Below are 21,321 nucleotides of genomic sequence, written 5' to 3'. Positions count from 1 at the left end.
AAATAAACAACTTGTAACCCATCACTTGTGCAAAATCACTAACATTCTCCAGGGACAAAAACACTCTACTCCAGATTTACTAATCCTATAGATGGCTTAAATTTAGACAACTCACCTAGACATCCACGATATTTAAAGAGAACCTGTCAGCTTTATTATGCTGCCTTTACTGAAAGAAGCAGGTTGTAGCGACAGACTCGTTGATTTCAGCAGTCTGCCACTGCCGTGATGGCATTCAGTATTTTTATAGTACTGATCTTCCAAAGCCCATGCCAGTGCCCCAAGATAGAAGAGTCCAATTCTGCTCGCTAACTCCACCTTTTGCCATCTTCAGATGAGCCTTGGCAAATTTTTTTCCTGTTGTGCATAGGAATTAAACTTGTCTCATTGTCTGGAGGAGGGGAGGGCGGGTTTATTAAGCATCAGTGGACTCATCTCTCTCTCAGCTGTGGTGCTTGTTGCAGGCCATGGCACGTCAGTATTCTGCCATCACATGAGTGACAGACCGCTGAAATTATCAGGTCTGTCATTACACTATGTCCCCTTTCACACGAGCGTGACGGATGAGTTCAGGGTGCGTTCAGTGAAATTTGCACCATTTTGCATGCAAGTTCAGTCAGTTTTGTCTGCAATTGCGTTCAGTTGTTCAGTTTTTTCCACGTGAGTGCAATGCGTTTTGATGCGTTTTTCAAGCGCGTGATAAAAAACTGAAGGTTTACAAACAACATCTCTTATCAACCTTCAGTGAAAAACGCATTGCATCCGCACTTGCTTCCGCATGCAATGCGTTTTTCACTGAAGCCCCATTTACTTCTATGGGGCCAGGGCTGTGTGAAAAACGCAGAATATAGAATGTGCTGTGTTTTTCACGCAACGCAGAACTGATGCGTGAAAAAAAAACGCCCTTGTACACAGACCCATTGAAATGAATGGGTCAGGATTCAGTGCGGGTGCTCTGCATTCACGTCACGCATTGCACCCGCACGGAAAACTCACTCGTGTGAAAAGGGGCCTAAGCGGCATGAAAGGTTCCCTTTAACACATTGCCTCAGGCTGGATGATAACGTTGGTGCATACTGTAGATACTTTTGTGTAGCTTGATGTATTCATAAATTGACAACTGGATGTTACCAATCACCTTATCAATCCAACATCCCTCTTTTATGGCAGACGGGTTATGCCTCATGCAGACGTCCATGTCAGTTTTGGATCAGTGGTAACATGGACCGTGTTCAATCCGTGTTTTCTCCCGTGACAGATCCGTGTTGGGTCCATGGTTCTGTCCGTGTTGCATCCGTGTTTCACTAACACTCAACAGCTGAAAAATAATTTTAAAAGAATCTCTTGTTAATGATCCGTGAAACACGGATGCAACACGGATGGCATGCGTGGTTTTCACTGACCGATAGACTATAATGGGCGTGATGGATCCGTGAACACGGACAAAGTAGAGCATGCATCCGTGGTAAAAAAACTGACCCACTGAACGTGCTGAAACACTGATGTGTGAATACACACATTAAAATGAATAGGGACGTGTGCTGTCCGTGGGGGACACGTACAGCACACATCCGTGAAACACTGATGTCTGCATGAGGCTTTAGGGTTACACCCTTATTCACAGTTGTCAGTAGAAATCCTGAACATCAAAGTGTACGATGACATTACTGAAACAAACATCTCAGGAGAATTGACACGTCCTCTTTTAAAAGTGTGGAATAATGTATTTTCCAAGACAAAACTTAATCCCAGACCAGCAATATCTAACCTAAAAGTCCTAGGATGCAGAAATATCATCTTATTTATCTCCTCTTGCTCATGATGCCCTCAACACCCTATTGAGTGTGTCAGGAACCATCGAGTAATCTTGTTTAGTATTGACTAGCAAATCATCATGAATGTAAAAATGTGAATACGGTATAAGGCCCCTTTCACCCGAGCGAGTTTTCCGCGCGGGTGCAATGCGTGATGTGAACGCATAGCACCTGCACTGAATCCTAACCCATTCATTTCAATGGGTCTGTGTACATGAGCGTTGTTTTTCACGCATCAGTTCTGCGTTGCGTGAAAATCGCAGCATGTTCTATATTCTGCGTTTTTCACGCAGCCCTGGCCCCATAGAAGTGAATGGGGCTGCGTGAAAAACGCATTGCATCTCCAAACAAGTGCGGGTGCGATGCGTTTTTCACTGATGGTTGCTAAGAGATGTTGTTTGTAAACCTTCCGTTTTTTATCACGCGCGTGAAAAACGCATCAAAACGCATTGCACCCGCGCGGAAAAAACTGAACAACTGAACGCAATCGCAGACAAAACTGACTGAACTTGCTTGCAAAATAGTGCGAGTTTCACTGAACGCACCCTGAACGCATCCGGCCCAAAAACATGACGCCCGTGTGAAAGAGGCCTAAGGGTCCATTCACACGTCCGCAAAATGGGTCTGCATCCGTTCCGCAATTTTGCGGAACTGGTGTGGGCCCGTTCATTTTCAATGGGGCCGCAAAAGATACTGACAGACGCGGCCCCGCAAAAAAATAGAACGTGTCCTATTCTTGTGCCGGCCATGTGAGGTCCGCAAAATGCGGAACGCACATGACTAGTGTCATGCGGACCGCAAAACAGTTGTGCACGTGTGAATGGACCCTAATGTTTCATAATGCAGTAATGGAAATAGTAATAATAATGCTTTATGTCTATTTGATATTATTGGATAGATGATTGCAATACAGAGATTTCATAGTTCGATACTGTTTTCTTGTAGCTACTATAAAAGCCTGTGCCGATGGAGGAGCAAATCGTTTACATAGCGTCACAGTTGGTCAAGAAGACAAGTAAGTTTTAGTTTAATTATGGACGATGTAAAGCACATAGTACATAGTTACATTTTTCTTTTCTCTCCTAGACTCTCTGTCTTCGCTTCCATGTTGCACTCCATTCTATTTAATAAAGTGGCACTCTGTCTGTATAATGTACAGTCGTGGCCAAAAGTTTTGAGAATTACGTAAATATTGGAAATTGGAAAAGTTGCTGCTTAAGTTTTTATAATAGCAATTTGCATATACTCCAGAATGTTATGAAGAGTGATCAGATGAATTGCATAGTCCTTCTTTGCCATGAAAATTAACTTAATCCCCAAAAAACCTTTCCACTGCATTTCATTGCTGTCATTAAAGGACCTGCTGAGATCATTTCAGTAATCGTCTTGTTAACTTGTGTTGACGAGCACAAGGCTGGAGATCATTATGTCAGGCTGATTGGGTTAAAATGGCAGACTTGACATGTTAAAAGGAGGGTGATGCTTGAAATCATTGTTCTTCCATTGTTAACCATGGTGACCTGCAAAGAAACGCGTGCAGCCATCATTGCGTTGCATAAAAATGGCTTCACAGGCAAGGATATTGTGGCTACTAAGATTGCACCTCAATCAACAATTTATAGGATCATCAAGAACTTCAAGGAAAGAGATTCAATTCTTGTTAAGAAGGCTTTAGGGCGGGCAAGAAAGTCCAGCAAGCGCCAGGATCGTCTCCTAAAGAGGATTCAGCTGCGGGATCGGAGTGCCACCAGTGCAGAGCTTGCTCAGGAACGGCAGCAGGCAGGTGGGAGCGCATCTGCACGCACAGTGAGGCGAAGACTTTTGGAAGATGGCCTGGTGTCAAGAAGGGCAGCAAAGAAGCCACTTCTCTCAAAAAAAACCCATCAGGGACAGATTTATCTTCTGCAGAAAGTATGGTGAATGGACTGCTGAGGACTGGTGCAAAGTCATATTCTCCGATGAAGCCTCTTTCCGATTGTTTGGGGCATCTGGAAAAAGGCTTGTCCGGAGAAGAAAAGGTGAGCGCTACCATCAGTCCTGTGTCATGCCAACAGTAAAGCATCCTGAGACCATTCATGTGTGGGGTTGCTTCTCATCCAAGGGAGTGGGATCACTCACAGTTTTGCCCAAAAACACAGCCATGAATAAAGAATGGTACCAAAACACCCTCCAACAGTAACTTCTTCCAACAATCCAACAACAGTTTGGTGAAGAACAATGCATTTTCCAGCATGATGGAGCACCGTGCAATAAGGCAAAAGTGATAACTAAGTGGCTCGGGGTCCAAAACGTTGACATTTTGGGTCCATGGCCTGGATACTCCCCAGATCTTAATCCCATTGAGAACTTGTGGTCAATCCTCAAGAGGCGGGTGGACAAACAAAAACCCACTAATTCTGACAAACTCCAAGAAGTGATAATGAAAGAATGGGTTGCTATCAGTCAGGAATTGGCCCAGAAGTTGATTGAGAGCATGCCCAGTCGAATTGCAGAGGTCCTGAAAAAGAAGGGCCAACACTGCAAACACTGACTCTTTGCATAAATGTCATGTAATTGTCGATAAAAGCCTTTGAAATGTATGAAGTGCGTGTAATTATATTTCACTACATCACAGAAACAACTGAAACAAAGATCTAAAAGCAGTTTAGCAGCAAACTTTGTGAAAACTAATATTTGTGTCATTCTCAAAACATTTGGCCACGACTGTATATTGCATTACAATGATACTTTTCATTCATAATGTGGTATATTAGATGTAAACGAAATGTAGGTTTCTTTACTCCCTTAAAGGGGGTGTTCCATGAAAAATGTTTTTTTACGTTTTTCAAACCAGGATCTGGATCTGAATACTCTTGTAATTGCATACAACTTCTGTTTGCCATTTTCCTTATTTGTCTGTCCACCTTGGTAGTATCACTGGGATGGTCGCACATGCTCAGTTGCATTCAACAGCCACCAGCTGTATCTGTCATTAGAAGCATTAGAAGCTGTGACAGTTACAGGGAAAGAGCTATAGCAGAAAGGACACATCCCCTGAGAAAGGACATGCCCCCTGAGCTGTGATAGGAAGAGAGCTGCAGCAGAGGCGAAACAAATACCCCTGAGATATAACGTTATGATATGTCATCTGGGGGCCTCTACCAATTGTGTTTCCAAGTGTTGTGTCACTGCTTGGTTATGAGCTGCTCAGGAAAATGTCACCACTGAAGCCATTCATTGGCTGCAGCAGCGCAGGTGACCATATCCATACTTGGCTAGAAATAAACAAGCCAGGCACTGGAAGATGGCTGAATGGAGTCCAAGCCACAGGACTACAGTGAAAGGGAATAGGCAAGTAGGAGTCTCTCATTAGGTCATGCACATTAGGGGCCATAACTAAATAGTGAAGATTCCCAGAAAACTCCTTTTAAGGGATGGATATTTTTACTCCATTCAGAGATTCTTTAACCCCTTCCTGACACATGACATACTATTACGTCATGGAAGCCACTGTGTTCCCGCAATTTGACATAATAGTACGCCATGGTGATCGGGCGGGCACCGGAGCAGTGCGCGCACGATCACTGCAGGGGCCCGGCAGTCCCTGGTAGCTGGGTCCCTGCTGTAACCGCTGGCATCGCTCTAAAAGCAGATGCAGGCGGATTAACCCCTTCTATGTTGCATTCCACGCTGACCGCGACATAGAAGGGGTTTGTGTCAGGTGAGGGAGCGCATCGAGTCCCCGCACTGCTGTGGCGGGGACTCGATGTGTCAGAAGGCAGCCCGATGCCGTGCAGAGGCTGCCAAATGCCTTGCACAGCATCGTGACCTGCTTTCTACGAGTGCCGAGGAGATCCAGCCTCAGACTGGGTCTCCTAGGCAATGCATTACAATACAGATGTATTATAATGCATTGCAGAGGGGATAAGACCCCCAAAAGTGAACATCAGAAATAAAGTTTAAAAAAAAGTGTTTTTAATAAAATTTATAGTTTTTAAGTAAAAAAAGAAAAAAAAAACACATATTAGGTATCGCCACGTCCGTAATGACTGGCTCTATAAATATATTACATGATCCACCCTGTCCGATAAACACTTTAAAAAAAAAAAAAAACGGTGTAAAAAAGGCCATTTTTGTCACCTTACATCACAAAAAGTGGAACACCAAGCAATCAAAAACGCGCATGTCCCAGAAAATGGTATCAATAAAACCGTGACCTCATCCCGCAAAAAATGAGCCTTTACTGACAATCGCCCATAAAATAAAAAAACTATAGCTCTCAGAACATGGAGACACTAAAACATCATGTTTTTGTTTCAAAACTGCTATTATTGTGCTAAAGTGAAATATATATAAAAAAATATATAGATATTAGGTATCGCAACATCCGTGACAACCAGCTCTATAAAAATATCAGATGACCTAACCCCTCAGATGAACACCGTAAAAAAAAAAAAAACTGTGTAAAAAAAAAAAAAAAATGCCATCTTTGTCACCTTACATCACAAAAATTGCAACAGCAAGCGATCAAAAAGGCATATGGCCCTCAAAATAGTAGCAATCAGTCACCTCATCCCGCAAAAAAATTATACCCTACCCTACACAATCGGTCAAAAAATTAAAAAGCGATCACTCTCAGACAATGGAGACACTAAAATATGATAATTTTTTGCTTCAAAACTGCTATTATTGTGCTAAAGTGAAATAAAATAAAAAAAGTATACATATTATGTATCACCATGTCTGTAACAACCAGCTCTATAAAAATATCACATGACCTAACCCCTCAGGTGAACACAGTTAAAGCAATTTTTGTCACCTTACATCACAAAAATTGCAACACCAAGCGATCAAAAAGGCATATACCCCCCACAATAGTACGAATCAAACAGTCACCTCATCCCGCAAAAAATTAGATCTTACCTAAGACAATCAATCAAAAAATAAAAAGCTATGGCTCTCAGACTATGGATACACTAAAATATCATTATTTCGATTTCAAAAATGATATTATTGTGTAAAACTTAAATACGAAAAAGTAGACATATTAGGTATTTCTACGTCCGTAACGATCTGCTCTATAAAAATGTCACATGACCTAATCCCTCAGGTAAAAGCTGTAAAAAAATTTTTAAAAAAACTGCGCCAAAACAACCAATTTTTTGGTCACCTTGCCCAATAAAGTGTAATAATGAATGATCAAAAAATCATATGTACCCAAAAATGGTACCAGTAAAAACGTCAACTCTTCCTGCATAAAACGAGCTCCTGCACAAGACGATCGGCAGAAAGAAAAAAATGCTTTACTATGTAAAACTGAAAGAAACATCATAGAAAGTAGACATATTTGATATCATTGCGTCCGTAACAACCTGCTCTATAAAAATAGCGCATGATCTAACCTGTCAGATGAATGTTGTTAAAAATAAAAAATAAAAATGGTTACTTTGCCTCACAAAAAACATAATATAGAGCAATTAAAAATCATACAGTCAGGTCCATAAATATTGGGACATCGGCACAATTCTAAGATTTTTGGCTCTATACACCAACACAATGGATTTGAAAGGAAACTAACTAGATATGCTTTAACTGCAGACTGTCAGCTTTAATTTGAGGGTATTTACATCCAAATCTGGTGAACGGTGTAGGATTTACAACAGTTTGCATATGTGCCTCCCACTTGTTGAGGGGCCAAATGAAATGGGACAATTGGCTTCTCAGCTGTTCTATGGCCAGGTGTGTGTTATTCCCTCATTATCCCAATAACAATGAGCAGATAAAAGGTCCAGAGTTAATTTTAAGTGTGCTATTTGCATTTTGAATCTGTTGCTGTCAACTCTCAAGATGAGATCCAAAGAGCTGTCACTATAAGTGAAGCAAGCCATCATTAGGCTGAAAAAAAAAACCAAACCCATCAGAAAGATAGCAAAAACATTAGACGTGGCCAAAACAACTGTTTGGAACATTCTTAAAAAGAAGGAACGCACCGGTGAGCTTAGCAACACCAAAGACCCGGAAGACCACAGAAAACAACTGTGGTGGATGACCGAAAAATTCTTTCCCTGGTCAAGAAAACACTCTTCCCAACAGTTGGCCAGATCAGGAACACTCTCCAGGAGGTAGGTGTATGTGTGTCAAAGTCAACAATCAATCAAGAGAAGACTTCACCAGAGTGAATACAGAGGGTTCACCACAAGATGTAAACCGTTGGTGAGCCTACAAAACAGGAAGGCCAGATTAGAGTTTGCCAAATGACATTTAAAAAAGCCTTCACAGTTCTGGAACAACATTCTATGGACAGGTGAGACCAAGATCAACTTGTACCAGAGTGATGGGAAGAGAAGAATATGGAGAAGGAAAGGAACTGCTCATGATCCTAAGCATACCACTTTATCAGTGAAGCATGGTGGTGGTAGTGTCATGGCGTGGGCATGTATGGCTGCCAATGGAACTGGTTCTCTTGTATTTATTGATGCTGTGACTGCTGACAAAAGCAGTAGGAAGCAACCAAAGAGCTTTTTAAGGGAAAGAAGTGGAATGTTATGCAATGGCCAAGTCAATCACCTGACCTGAATCCGATTGAGCATGCATTTCACTTGCTGAAGACAAAACTGAAGGCAAAATGCCCGAAGAACTATCTGGAACTGAAGACAGTTGCAGTAGAGACCTGGCAGAGCATCACCAGGGATGAAACCCAGAGTCGGGTGATGTCTATGCGTTCCAGACTTCAGGCTGTAATTGACTGCAAAGGATTTGCAACCAAGTATTAAAAAGTGAAAGTTTGAGTTATGATTATTATTCTGTCCCATTACTTTTGGTCCCTTAACAAGTGGGAGGCACATATGCAAACTATTGTAATTCCTACACCGTTCATCTGATTTCGATGTAAATACCCTCAAATTAAAGCTGACAGTCTGCAGTTAAAGCACATATTGTTTGTTTCATTTCAAATCCAATGTGGTGGTGTATAGAGCCAAAAATGTTAGAATTGTGTCAATGTCCCAATATTTATGGACATGACTGTATGTACCCCAAAATAGTACCAATAAAACTGGCACCTTATCCCGTAGTTTCCAAAATGTGGTCACTTTTTTGAGTTTCTACTGTATGGGTGCATCAGGGGGGCTTCAAATGGGACATGGCATCTGAAAACCAGTTCAGCTAAATCTGCCTTCCAAAACTATATGGCATTCCTTTCCTACAGCGCCCTGCCGTGTGGCCATACAGCAGTTTACGACCACATGTGGGGTGTTTTTGTAAACTGCAGAATCAGGGCCATAAATATTGAGTTTTGTTTGGCTGTTAACCCTTGCTTTGCTACTGGAAAAAATGGATTAAAATATAAAATCTGCCAAAAAAGTGAAATTCTGAAATTTCATCTCCATTTTCTAATTCTTGTGGAACACCTAAAGGGTTAACAAAGTTTGTAAAATCAGTTTTACAATCAGTTTTACAAGTTTTGAATACCTTGAGCGGTGTAGTTTCTAAAATGGGCTCATTTTTGGGTGGTATCTATTATGAAAGCCCCACAAAGTGACTTCAGACCTGAACTGGTCCTAAAAAAGTGGGTTTTGGAAATTTTCAGAAACATTTCAAGATTTGCTTCCAAGCTTCTAAGCCTTCTAACGTCCCCAAAAAATAAAATGTCATTTTTAAAATGATCCAAACATGAAGTAGACATATGGGAAATGTAAAGTAATAACTATTATATGAGGCATCACTATCTATTATAAATATATATATATATATTGGTAAATTTGGGATTTTTTCACAAATATAGATGAAATATTTTGACTCAAATTTATGACTATCATGAAGTACAATGTGTCACGAGAAAACAGTCTCAGGCTACTTTCACACTAGCGTTCGGGTGTCCGCTCTTGCGCTCCGTTTGAAGGGGCTCACGAGCGGCCCCGAACGCATCCGTCTGGCCCCAATGCATTCTCAGTGGAGGCGGATCCACTGAGAATGCATCCGCCTGCCAGCGTTCAGCCTCCGCTCCGCTCAGTGAGCGGACACCTGAACGCTGCTTGCAGCGTTCGGGTGTCCGCCTGGCCGTGCGGAGGCGAGCGGATCCGTCCAGACTTACAATGGAAGTCAATGGGGACGGATCCGCTTGAAGATGACACTATATGGCTTAATCTTCAAGCGGATCCGTTCCCCATTGACTTTCAATGTAAAGTCTGAACGGATCCGCTCAGGCTACTTTCATACTTAGAAAATTTTCTACGTTTTAATGCAGACGGATCCGTTCTGAACGGATGCGAACGTCTGCATTATCGGAGCGGATCCGTCTGATGAAACATCAGACGGATCCGCTCCGAACGCTAGTGTGAAAGTAGCCTCAGAATGGCTTGAATAAGTAAAAGTGTTCCAAAGCTATTACCACATAAAGTGACACATGTCAGATTTGCAAAAACTGGTCTGGGCAGAAGAGCGAAAACTGGCCCGGGGTAGATGGGGATAAAGAAAACAATTCACCTTAAGTTCTACCTTTAATGTGTTATTACTGTTGAAATTACTTTAAAGGGGTTTTCCAGTCTTTGAACACTTTGAATGGAGCTGTGCTTCCTGTTTCATTCAAAGTGCTCGTTCCACAGCTGGAGGGAACAGCTGATCAGAGGGGGTGCACGGTGTGGGGCCAAAACTGCTTGGATATGAATGACTTATCCGGAGGAGAGGTGATCAATATCAGGAGTCTGGAAAACCCCTTTAGGCCTCATTCACACAGCCGTATTTTTGTTCCGTATCCTATCCGCATTTTCTGCGGATAAGATGTGGACCCAATCATCTGTATGTCCGTTCCTCAGGCCTCCTGCACACGAACATGTGTGCCCCATTACCGTATTGCGGACCGCATTTGTGGATCCGCAATACACGGGTGCCGTTCCGTTAGCATTCCGCATCACGGATGCGGACACATTCACATCAATGGGTCCTCAAAACCGGAGATGCGGAATGGTGCGGGACAGAAGCACGGCACAGAACCCTACGGAAGCTCTACGGAGTGCTTCCGTGGGGTTTCGTCCTGTACTTCCGTTCCGCAAAAAGATAGAACATGGCCTATATTTTTGTGGAACGGCCGGATCGCGGACCCATTAAAGTGAATGGGTCCACGATCCGCTGCGGCTGCGCCACGCAATTTGCGGGCCGCAGCATGACCACGGGGCGCACACGTTCGTGTGCAGGAGGCCTTAGCTCGCAAAAAAGGTAGAACATTTCCTATTCTTGTCCGTTTTGTGGACAAGAATAGGCATTGTTACAATGGATCAAAAAAAAAAAGGGTGCAACACAGACGTCACCAGGATGTCATCCGTATTTTTGCGGATCTGCAATTTGCGGCCCGCAAAATATATGCAGTTGTGTGAATACACCCACTGTATAGTATTTTTTCATGTATCATTTTAATGAAAAGAATATTTTAGCCCCTTTTTTAATATCATCTATTTAACTTGTCAAAAGGCACTTTTTGTATTGTTCTCAAAAGGACAAGTCTGCAGAATAATTTTTCCCTTTATAAATAATGAATAATTATAAAGCACAACTGCTCGGAAGTTATTAGGCTTTACTACATAATTGTATAGCCATGCTGCAGATGATTGTGTTCTCGATATAGTATAAATCCTAGCTTTTACTGCATCTAAAAAAAAAACATTAAAAGCCTGCAGAAAATTAACTACTACATATGACAATGCCAGAACTAGTTGCTTTATTTGCTTGCATGTTTTTTATCACATTAAAACCCTGTATTTAATACAATCATTTCTTATTACGTATGCTTATAATGTACACTGATACAAAAGACGGTAATAACATGCATGTTGGTTTTTATGAGGAGATTGGCACTGTGTACATTTGGGTGGATAAGCTGGTGAACCAGGACTTAAAGGCTCCATAGATATCATAGTATTGTCGACCAAACCCACTGTTTTTGTCGGACCAGTCAACAACCTAATGTGCTGCCGACTTCCCCCTCACTGGATGAATCAGGGGGAAAAAGATCAGGCGCATTGACTTTTAGCTTCCAATGTTTTTGGTCTCCCAGGAGATAAGCAACCACCAGAGGTGTCTTACAGTGGCTGTAACCCCTTTGAAAATCCCCTTAGCCAAGATGGTAGGGACAGAATTCAGCCGACAGCTAGTGAAGGTGTATGGACACCTTAAGAGTTTGTTAGTCTTGTTCAATAGTTATAATCGTATAGTATATAATAGTTATTATGGTCGTGGCTACGGATACTGGCGCTGGCGTAGTGGTGCCCAGGAAAGACCTATCCGTGCTACTAACTAAGTAGGCCTGGATTGTGCCCATAGCCGTGAACGTGGGTAGCCTACAAGGGGCCAAAAAGTCAAGCAAGGTAGATTTGGAATTTTATTGAATGGTACAAGGTTTACAACGCAAGCTTGCGGAAAACTTCTGAAACTTTCCTGATGCGGATTGGGAATATACCTGGTGAAGCAAGATGATTCCCAACATCCCATTTTGCGGATGATATGACTGGGTACGTTGTGCTTGGATGCTGCGGAAGCCGCCCCGATCCGAAAGGAGTGTCCTGATGTGGTTTTGGGATCAAAACCTAGGCCTGAAGCTAGTAGACGGATGTGGGAAATTAATTGCGCTGTCGTGAGGGGCTTGGATTTGAAGGGCAATAGCGGGCTGTCTGGGGAGGAATTGCCCAAGGAGCTCATTAATTGGTTGAAAACCTGAACTGGGCACCATTTATTGAATGATTTTAAGTATTTGACTTGGACTGGAGGCCCTGATTGCGATGTTTTGGTGGAAGGCAGTAGCAAGATGAAATGGTCATGATTCCAGGCTAGCTGGCTCTTGGTCAGATCCTTGGATTTTGGAGAGAAACCTGTGAATTCTCCTGGTCGCAGAAAACTATAGAAACCTAGATACATGGCTGCCTTGATAACCGTGCTGGGATGGAGCCTGAAAGGGTTGCTGTCTAGGGAATTGGAAAGCTTCCTAAACAGTTCCCCTGAAACTGGTTATCTGATTGGAGTGCAGGGTTGGCTACTTTTTTTAATCCCCCTAAGGACGGCCTTGATTGCGGGGGACGCGAATATCACCTTACTATCGGGATGTTTTAAGGTGGAGTAGTATTGCACCCCTGCCATGTACAATCTGATGGAATTATAGCCGAGTTTGAGGTGATGGTGACAATAAGCTAAAAACGCCATCAAATAGGTGGTCCTATCTGTGCCGCTCCTTGGATGGAGAAGTGCAAATTTTTGGAAGCTGTTCCAACCGGTTTTGTAATTTCTAGCTGTGTTGGCCGAAAGTGATCTTTGTATGAGGGATTTGGCGGATGAAATGATTTGCGCTAGTCCATGCGTAGGGTGTTGAACTCTGGAGAGGAAATTCCTGCTGGCTCTGCCTCTGGCATGACCTGGAAGAAATGTTGAAAATGGAAGCGTGACAGTGCGTCAGCCACGGAATTCTGGACACCCTGGATGTGTCTGCATGATATCTGAAAATTGTGCTGTAGGGAGAGCCAAACTAATTTGAGGACAAAAGGCATGATGTGACGTGATTTTGACCTGCCCTTGGTGATAATGTCAACTACCGTCTGATTGTCCGTGATAAATGTCACCGGGGAATTTGCCCACTGCCTGCCCCAAACTTGTGCGGCCGCTACGATCGGGTATATTTATAGGAGGGGGGAGGATCTGAGGTACTCGCTGAGAGAAGAGATTTCGGGTGGCCACTGACCTGCGAACCACTGGTTGTTGTAGATGGCCACGAAACCTTTGGAGACGGCTGTGTCAGAAAAGATGGTGGGAGAAGAGGGACACCATCGGGGAACAAATAAGGAGATATCATTCCAGTAGGTCAGGAAGGAATTCCACATGGATAAATCAGCCATTGCTTGGGTGTCCAGAACTACCAGGGAGTCCTGCTCTGTGGCTGTCGGGAGCAGATCCAACAATCTGGATAAAAAGGCCTTGCCCTGGGGCATGATTCTGGCGGCGAAGTTCAGCATACCCAGCAGGGATTGTAGTTCCTGCTTCAAGATAACCCTGCAACCCACAAATCTGGAAATAATTTCCTTGATTTTTGACAATTTGTCCTTTGGCAACCTTGCTTCCATCTTTTGGGTGTCTAAGACAATGCCGAGGAAGGTGATGGTGGTTGAGGGCCCTTCTATTTTGGAAGGGGCGACAGGGATGTTGAGGCTGGCAAAAACCTGGAGGAGACTGTCGAGTTTGCAGGGTGTGGCGTCGTGTTGTTCTATCAACAGGAAGTCGTCCAGGTAATGGATGACCATGGGGCAATTGCAGTGGTTGACCAGGACCCAGTGCAGGGCCTGGGTGAACTGATCGAATAACCATGGACTGCTTTTGGAGCCGAAGGTGAGGCTGGAGAAATAGTACAAGCCGTCCCATTTTAAGCCGTAGAATTTCCAGAGTTGTGGGTTGATGGGTAGCAACTTGAAGGCGTCCGCCAGGTCTGCCTTGGACAGCCAAGTCCCAGGGCCTGCCAGAAGAATGAGAGCGATGGCCTCGCCGAGAGAGGAGTATGTCATCGAGAACTCCTTAGAAGGGACTAGGGAGTTGAGGCTGGGGATGTCTGAACCATGAGGAGCTGAGAGGTCATAGATTAATCATTTTTTCCAGCTCAGCCCGAATCAGAGGACCCACCGAAGCAGCATCGGAAACTGCGGACCTGAGGTTAGGGCCTTCCCAGGAAGACTGAGGAAGGGCCACTAGACCTGTGTGAAAACCCTCCTTGAAACCCTTGATTAGCAAATGAACCTGGTGGGGGTTGTGATAGTCGTGGAGGAGTGCGGCTAACAGGTCCACGTTGACCACGCCTAGTCACTCGTTTCTGGCGGTTCTATTTGGGCAAACCGACAGGGGGTGGGCCCTGAAACAAGTGGAGCAGACATGGAGCGCTCTGCACTGGTTGTAATTGCAGGTTGCAAAGTTATAATTGTTGCAAACCTGACTGTTGCCTAGGAAGACTATGGGGTGACCCAGTTTATCCGTGCCCGTGTTGTGTCTTGGCTGGGACCCCGAAGTGCCTGCCGCGGGCCTGGGTTGGGACATTGGAAGGCTGGGATCTGGGCACCAATCGGAGGAATGCAGAATCGATTGGCATGACGAGCAAGCCGTTGGAACTGGGTGAGGGCCGCCGCGGCTCTGACTGAGAAGGAGCAGTGGTAATCATAGAATGCGTACCCTCCGTACTTATGCCCCAGGTCCGTGACCCTGTACAAGTACAAATCTAGCTCCTCACGCCTTTCGGGGTAGGCGGAGCAGATTATGTCCCTGAACAGGCTAAAAGCCAGGACGAATTCTGGGATTGAAAGTTTCCTGTTTAATCGGGCATCCCTGGACCTGAGAACTATTGACACGTTTTCACAAGCGATGGCCCGATTCTCTACCGTGTCGTGGGTGGCAATGAGAATGGCGGCCAAATTAACGTCCTTTCCCTCCAAGATGTCCCGTTTGATGTTTTCAGTCACGAAATGGGACGGGGCTACTTTAGACAAGACGGGAACCCTACCTGGGGTTGCGGACTGGGACGTGGAAGCGACTGGGAGAGGAGGGATGGGAAGGCTGGGAGGCGGATCTCTGCACTCCACTGCCGACAGCCTGTTCTGGATGTCCGAAATAGAAGTTGCTAAGGTGTTGATGGTGTCGTGAAGCTGTGTCAATGACAACTGGAGGGAGAGGAATCAGACACCAGGAGTCGGTATAGCTCCGCCTTCCGGGCCGATGCTGGTTAACGAATCCCTCTTTTGTTCAACTCCGCTATGATTTTGGGGACCGTCCAGCTCCGAAGTGACCCCACACTAGCGTGGCTGGATGGATTCTGAAAGAGAGAGAATTTTTAGTGTTTGAGGTAAAACAAGATGTCACCTCTTAAAACGTTTAGGCCCTGAAACCTGTGCCAGCGCGTGGTGTTTTCTGCCCGAGAGGAACGCTTGGAGTGAACAAGAGCCCGGGATGTGAAAAACCGTGACAAGGGCTCCGCAAATGGTTGAACTTAGGTAAAGAGAGGACCAGTACCTGATATTTCCACCTGGTGAACCAGACCTAACGAGGGCACTCAGGTCCTGAAAACTCGTGTCGGCGCTACCGGAATCGGATCTTAACTGAGACAAAAGAAAAGGCCTATGACCAATGAGCAAGATTGTAGACGAATAAACACGATGCCTGGGTTAGGCCACCAGGAGGACAGACAAACATGGATAAGAGAACAAAATGTGGCCTGACTAACGTGACAGGCGTGAAACCAAGGATGACAAGGACGTGGCCTGAATAAGATACCAGGACGTGTACGTGAAACGGAGTGGCCTGAATAACGGATGCAGACGGGATACATGGATATGACGAAGATGAGGCCTGTAAGGAAGACAGGCTGTGAACATGACCGAGGTGGCCTGGAACCGGAGAACAGGTGGAGACAAGGGATGACAGAACGTGGCTGAAGAACAACCGGCTGTGTACATTGGAAAAAGGACTGAAAGACATGAACAAGCGTGAAACATGGACATGACAAGACAGTGGACTGGGGAGGGGTGAACATTGGGACCCCGAAATGCATCTGGTTCTACATCCCCCACTTTTGCTGCACGGAAAGACTGACTACCGAATATCAACTGCCATTGACCAGAGGTGTGTTGCTTTAATCGACGAAAGTTGAAAGCACAGAATTCTCGATAACTGACTATCTTCTATTACCGAAAATCTCCCGATAAAATAGTGCTACAAAGAACAGAGGCACGTTTGGGGAGTGAGAAACATCTCAAGGTATGGCAAAAGGTGAAGTCGATTTAAAGGTAAAGTGACTTGCAAGCTATTGAGTAGCGGGACGCCGCTACCTACCCTGTTTAAGCGGGACGCCGCTGTTCCAGGTGTGGGTAAATTGTCATATGAACATAGTTTCGTGGTCTTGAATTCATCGGATACTATTAATTGACTTTCTGCAGGGCATTGCACATAACCGATTTTTATCAGAACCGATTTTTTTATTATCATCGTTTTTAGGGTGCATATCCCTTTTATGGACACTGGGTCGAATATTCTATCGATTATATATTATCGACTATCTATCGAATATTTACCGATTATTGCATTTGTCATTTCGAATGTACGTATAGTCTCAACTCAATAATTCGATTTTTAGTATATTTGTAATATTGTCCAGATTTATATAAGGTTGTCACCTATTATCTAAATATAGAGCTAATATATACATCTTTAGCTGTTATTCGTTATTGATTTTATCGTTGGCTGACATATCAGTTAAATAAAACTATTTTCTTTGTGCATACACATGGTCCCGGATTTCTTTGAGTGCTCTCTCTATACTTACCATTTTCTCCCTTTTTCTCTAATCGAGTGAGTGTTCTCGATTTGACGGGTGCACCTACGTGGTGGCCGGCTTTCCCTAGTGCGACATTCAATTGTATAGTGGCCTGAATAACGTAAACAGGCGTGAGACGTGAATGACAAAACGTGGCCTGAATAACGTAAACAGGCGTGAGACGTGGATGACTGGACGTGGCCTGAATAACGTAAACAGGCGTGAGACATGGATGACGAGACGTGGCCTGAATAACGTAAACAGGTGTGAGACGTGAATGACAAAACGTGGCCTAAATAGCGTAAACAGGCGTGAGACATAAATGACAAGACGTGGCCTGAATAACGTAAACAGGCATGAGACATGGATGACGAGACATGGCCTGAATGATGTAAACAGGCGGGGACCTGGTGAGACAGTAAGGTGGAGCATATGAAACCAAAGCGTGGCGTGAACAAGGAGACAAATGGCGTGATTGCAGACAATATGGTGACTGTAAAGCAATAATACCATTCTTATGTTAATGAATATGATGGGAAAACATCAAATAAGTTCATGGAAATTCCGCTTTGTTTGTCCTTGGAGCGCAACAGCCCAGCCAGAACAAACCAGCAAAGTATTTCTAAAATGTAAAATGAGCAACATGGCAACCATTTTTTTATTTTTTTTTTTTTTTTTTATTAACAGAAGTTAACCTGACGTTTTTTTGTTTTTTTTACTCAAATGACCTGGAATAACATGGATGTTGCCGCAAGTTTGGAGTATCCTCTAACTGCTTTATGAGCTAGTGGCCAATGCTTGAGGAAGCTCGATATTTCTAATAGTTGGAAATGTGTGGTGGGTAGCTTGAGCAGATTATCGCCTGCGTCTCCCCTGTGGCTGTGACAAAGAAGGGGCGTGGACGGGGAGGAGCCTGTACCACCCCCCTCCCCGCTCTGGATCGCTTGGGACGCAAGAGCCGGCGGCCGGGAAATGCCGGGGGACCTCGTCTGCCTGGCCTGAAAATCCCTGGAGCGCCGCAGCCAGAGGTGGGATGGGACATGCGGGACAGGGACCGGAGGTGTGCCGGATGGTGAGCGGAGTCAGGGACACGGAGGAAGGTGGGCGCTGAGACGTGAAGGGGCGTGATGGGGTGGAGCCTTACCACCCTCCCCCCGCCCTGAATGGCCACGAGAACAAGAGCTAGGCGGCCGGGAAGCCGGCGTCTGCCCGGCCAAAAAATCCTGCATACACCGCGGTCGGTTGTAGGACAGACGAACATGGAATTGGGGTGGAAAACATGCGGATTACCGAACCGGCCCTTGCTGGATGGGAAACGAGGTGGCGGGGGCACGGCGTAAAAGGCAGGAGAATGTGGCCATACTTGCCTGGCTGATGCCTTTGCGAGCGAGACTGACTTAACCGGATGCACAGGATGACGCCAGCGCTGGAAGACTGTGGGAGGGGAGCCTCTAAAGCCTACGCCCCTCCCACAATAACAGGCTGCAACATCCTTGACAATTATCGTCTTTATGTCATGACTGTGACAATTTCTTGAACTCTCAGTGAGAGTAGATAATTTGTAGCTTTGAATACTGGCAGTCAACCTCTGAGTGATATTTGTTGTCTGTGAATTAACCACTGCCCCCCTCTGTTGGTGAGCAATAGCATTTAAGTGATTTAAAAGGCAGCAAAGTGTTCACGGAAGACCAGGCAGGAAGTCCTACTATAATACACAAAGATATTTGATTCTCAAGATATCTTGCTACTTAAAGGGTTTATCCAGCAAATGATAATGATGAGCAATCCGCAGGATAGGCAGGGGTCCGAGTACTGGCACACCCGTTGATCAGCTGTTTCAGGGAGCCGGCGTGCTCCCATGAGCTCTAGGCAGCTTTCCATAGTACAACGGCTGTGTTTGGTATTGCAGTCCAGCCCAATTCACTTTATGGGGCTGAACTGCAACTAGGCCATGTGACCACTGTACGGTGATGTCACTTGGCCTGGGAGGAGCGCCCAACCTCTTCTAACAGCTAATCTGCGGGGGGTCCTGGGTGTCAGACCTCCGACAATCAGATATTGATGACCTATCCTGAGGATACCCCTTTAAATGTGCCTCTTTTACTGTTCTTAGAGACAATTTGTAGGGATTATTTTACATTTAAAAAGATCATTTTAATAATATGCTTTAATCAGGATTTATGGTAAACATATTTAAAATTTGAAACATTTTTAGTGGCATTTTTTATTTTTTATGTGATTTGGACTAGGGCTACACTATAATCTTGTGTCTGACAACTGTCTCGCAGCCAATGATTGGAGTTTAGCAGTGCAGCTATTGAATTGAATGGCAGCATGACTCACAAGTTGCCATGGCTGTACCCTTTTGCGGCTGTAGTAACTTGCAACTGGGCTGCAACCCCTTTCAGTTTAATAGCGACACTGATACACATTATTGTTTGGTCATACAGCCATGTAGCCCCAGACTGATATTCTAGTTTTCACACAGTCCACTTGAACACAAACAATAAGTGGAAATTTCCTGTTATATGTAGCTGACTTTTCAACCTTGCTGTGTAGACTGGGGCAGAATGTGCAGAGTTATCTGTTTATCAATAGATGGTAGAGGAAGATGACAGGTAACTGCCCTATTGTACTGCTATAGGGCCAGATAAGGCATTTATCCACTGTATACACAAATAAGGTTTTGTATATAGCTCGCCTATCCTGTGGAGAAAGGGCCGTAATCCACTTCTGCATGAAGACTATACAAAATTAGTTTAATGACACTTTGTGTCCCATTAAAAATATTTTACGTTTTTCAAACCAGCACATGGATCTGAATACTTTTGTAATTACAAGTAACTAAAAATTTAGTATATTGAAGTCTATCTGTAATAGTGCCACCTCGTGTTCGCTCTGTTTCTAATTTCTCTGTCCTGGTCTTTAAGATGGAAACATATGCTCAGTTCTATCTTTGAACTGCCACCAGCTGCAGTAGAAAGAGCATGTTACTAGGGAAAAAGCATGCCCCCTAAGTTGCCAACTTAAAATATATCTAGCAGAGCCATTGGAGTAATAAATAAGCATAGAGTTGCAATAAAAAGTATGTGAACCCTTTGGAATTATATGGATTTCTGCACAAATTGGTCATAAAATGTTATCTGATCTTCATCTAAGTCACAACAATAGACAATCACAGTCTGCTTAAACTAACAACACTCAAAGAATTAAATGTTACCATGTTTTTATTGAACACACCATGTAAACATTCACATTGCAGGTAGAAAAAGTATGTGAACCCTTGGATTTAATAACTGGTTGAACCTCCTTTGGCAGCAATAACTTCAACCAAACGTTTCCTGTAGTTGCAGATCAGACGTGCACAACGGTCAGGAGTAATTCTTGACCATTCCTCTTTACAGAACTGTTTCAGTTCAGCAATGTTCTTGGGATGTCTGGTGTGAATCGCTTTCTTGTTGTCATGCCACAGCATCTCAATCGGGTTGAGGTCAGGACTCTGACTGGGCCACTCCAGAAGGCGTATTTTCTTCTGTTTAAGCCATTCTGTTGTTGATTTACTTCTATGCTTTGAGTCATTGTCCTGTTGCAACACGCATCTTCTGGCTCTTACCTTTGTCTGTGGCTTTGTTTAATTTAATTATAAAATATGCAAATGACTTCACTACCAGCAAGTAGGGCGTCTACTTGCTGGTAGCCTCTGCAAAAAACGCCCTCTCCTCCTGTTGATTGACAGGGCCAGCGAGCGCTCTCCTCCTCCGGCTGGCCCTGTCAGCATTTCAAATCCCACGCCTGTCTTCATTTGGCGCAGGCGCTCTGAGAGAAGGATGCTCGCCTCCTCAGCACTCCCTCAGTGCGCCTGCGCCGATGACGTCTTCTCTTTCGGTGACGTCATCGGCACAGGCGCACTGAGGGAGTGCTGAGGAGGCGAGCGTACTTCTCTCAGAGCGCCTGCGCCGAATGAAGACAAGCGCGGGATTTGAAATGCTGACAGGGCCAGCCGGAGGAGGATAGCGCTCGCTGGCCCTGTCAATCAACAGGAGGAGGGGCGTTTTTTTTGCGGCGGCTACCAGCAAGTAGACGCCCTACTTGCTGGTAGTGAAGTCATTTGCATATTTTAAAAGATTGAATTTTAATGAAACCAAGCCACAGACAAAGGTAAGAGCCCTATATAGGGAATAGTCGTTCAATAAGGATTTTAACAAG

The 21,321-nt window shown here is 44.4% G+C and overlaps 1 protein-coding gene across 5 annotated transcripts in view; it reads left to right on the top strand.

Moving 5' to 3' along the window:
• TPK1 (thiamin pyrophosphokinase 1) overlaps positions 1 to 21,321 on the top strand; it is a 781,125-nt gene that overhangs the window by 266,237 nt on the left and 493,567 nt on the right. For all 5 annotated transcript variants that reach the window (XM_040432721.1, XM_040432719.1, XM_040432720.1 and 2 more), the window contains exon 4: positions 2,760 to 2,829. In XM_040432721.1, coding sequence (XP_040288655.1) covers positions 2,760 to 2,829 — 70 coding nt within the window. The remainder of the gene's footprint in view (positions 1 to 2,759; positions 2,830 to 21,321) is intronic.

This window comes from Bufo bufo, chromosome 5 (assembly GCF_905171765.1).
Source record: "Bufo bufo chromosome 5, aBufBuf1.1, whole genome shotgun sequence".
In the NCBI taxonomy this organism is placed as follows: Eukaryota; Metazoa; Chordata; class Amphibia; order Anura; family Bufonidae; genus Bufo; species Bufo bufo.
The sequence above is the reverse complement of the archived record's forward strand: the minus strand, read 5'-3'. Positions and strand labels throughout refer to the sequence as shown.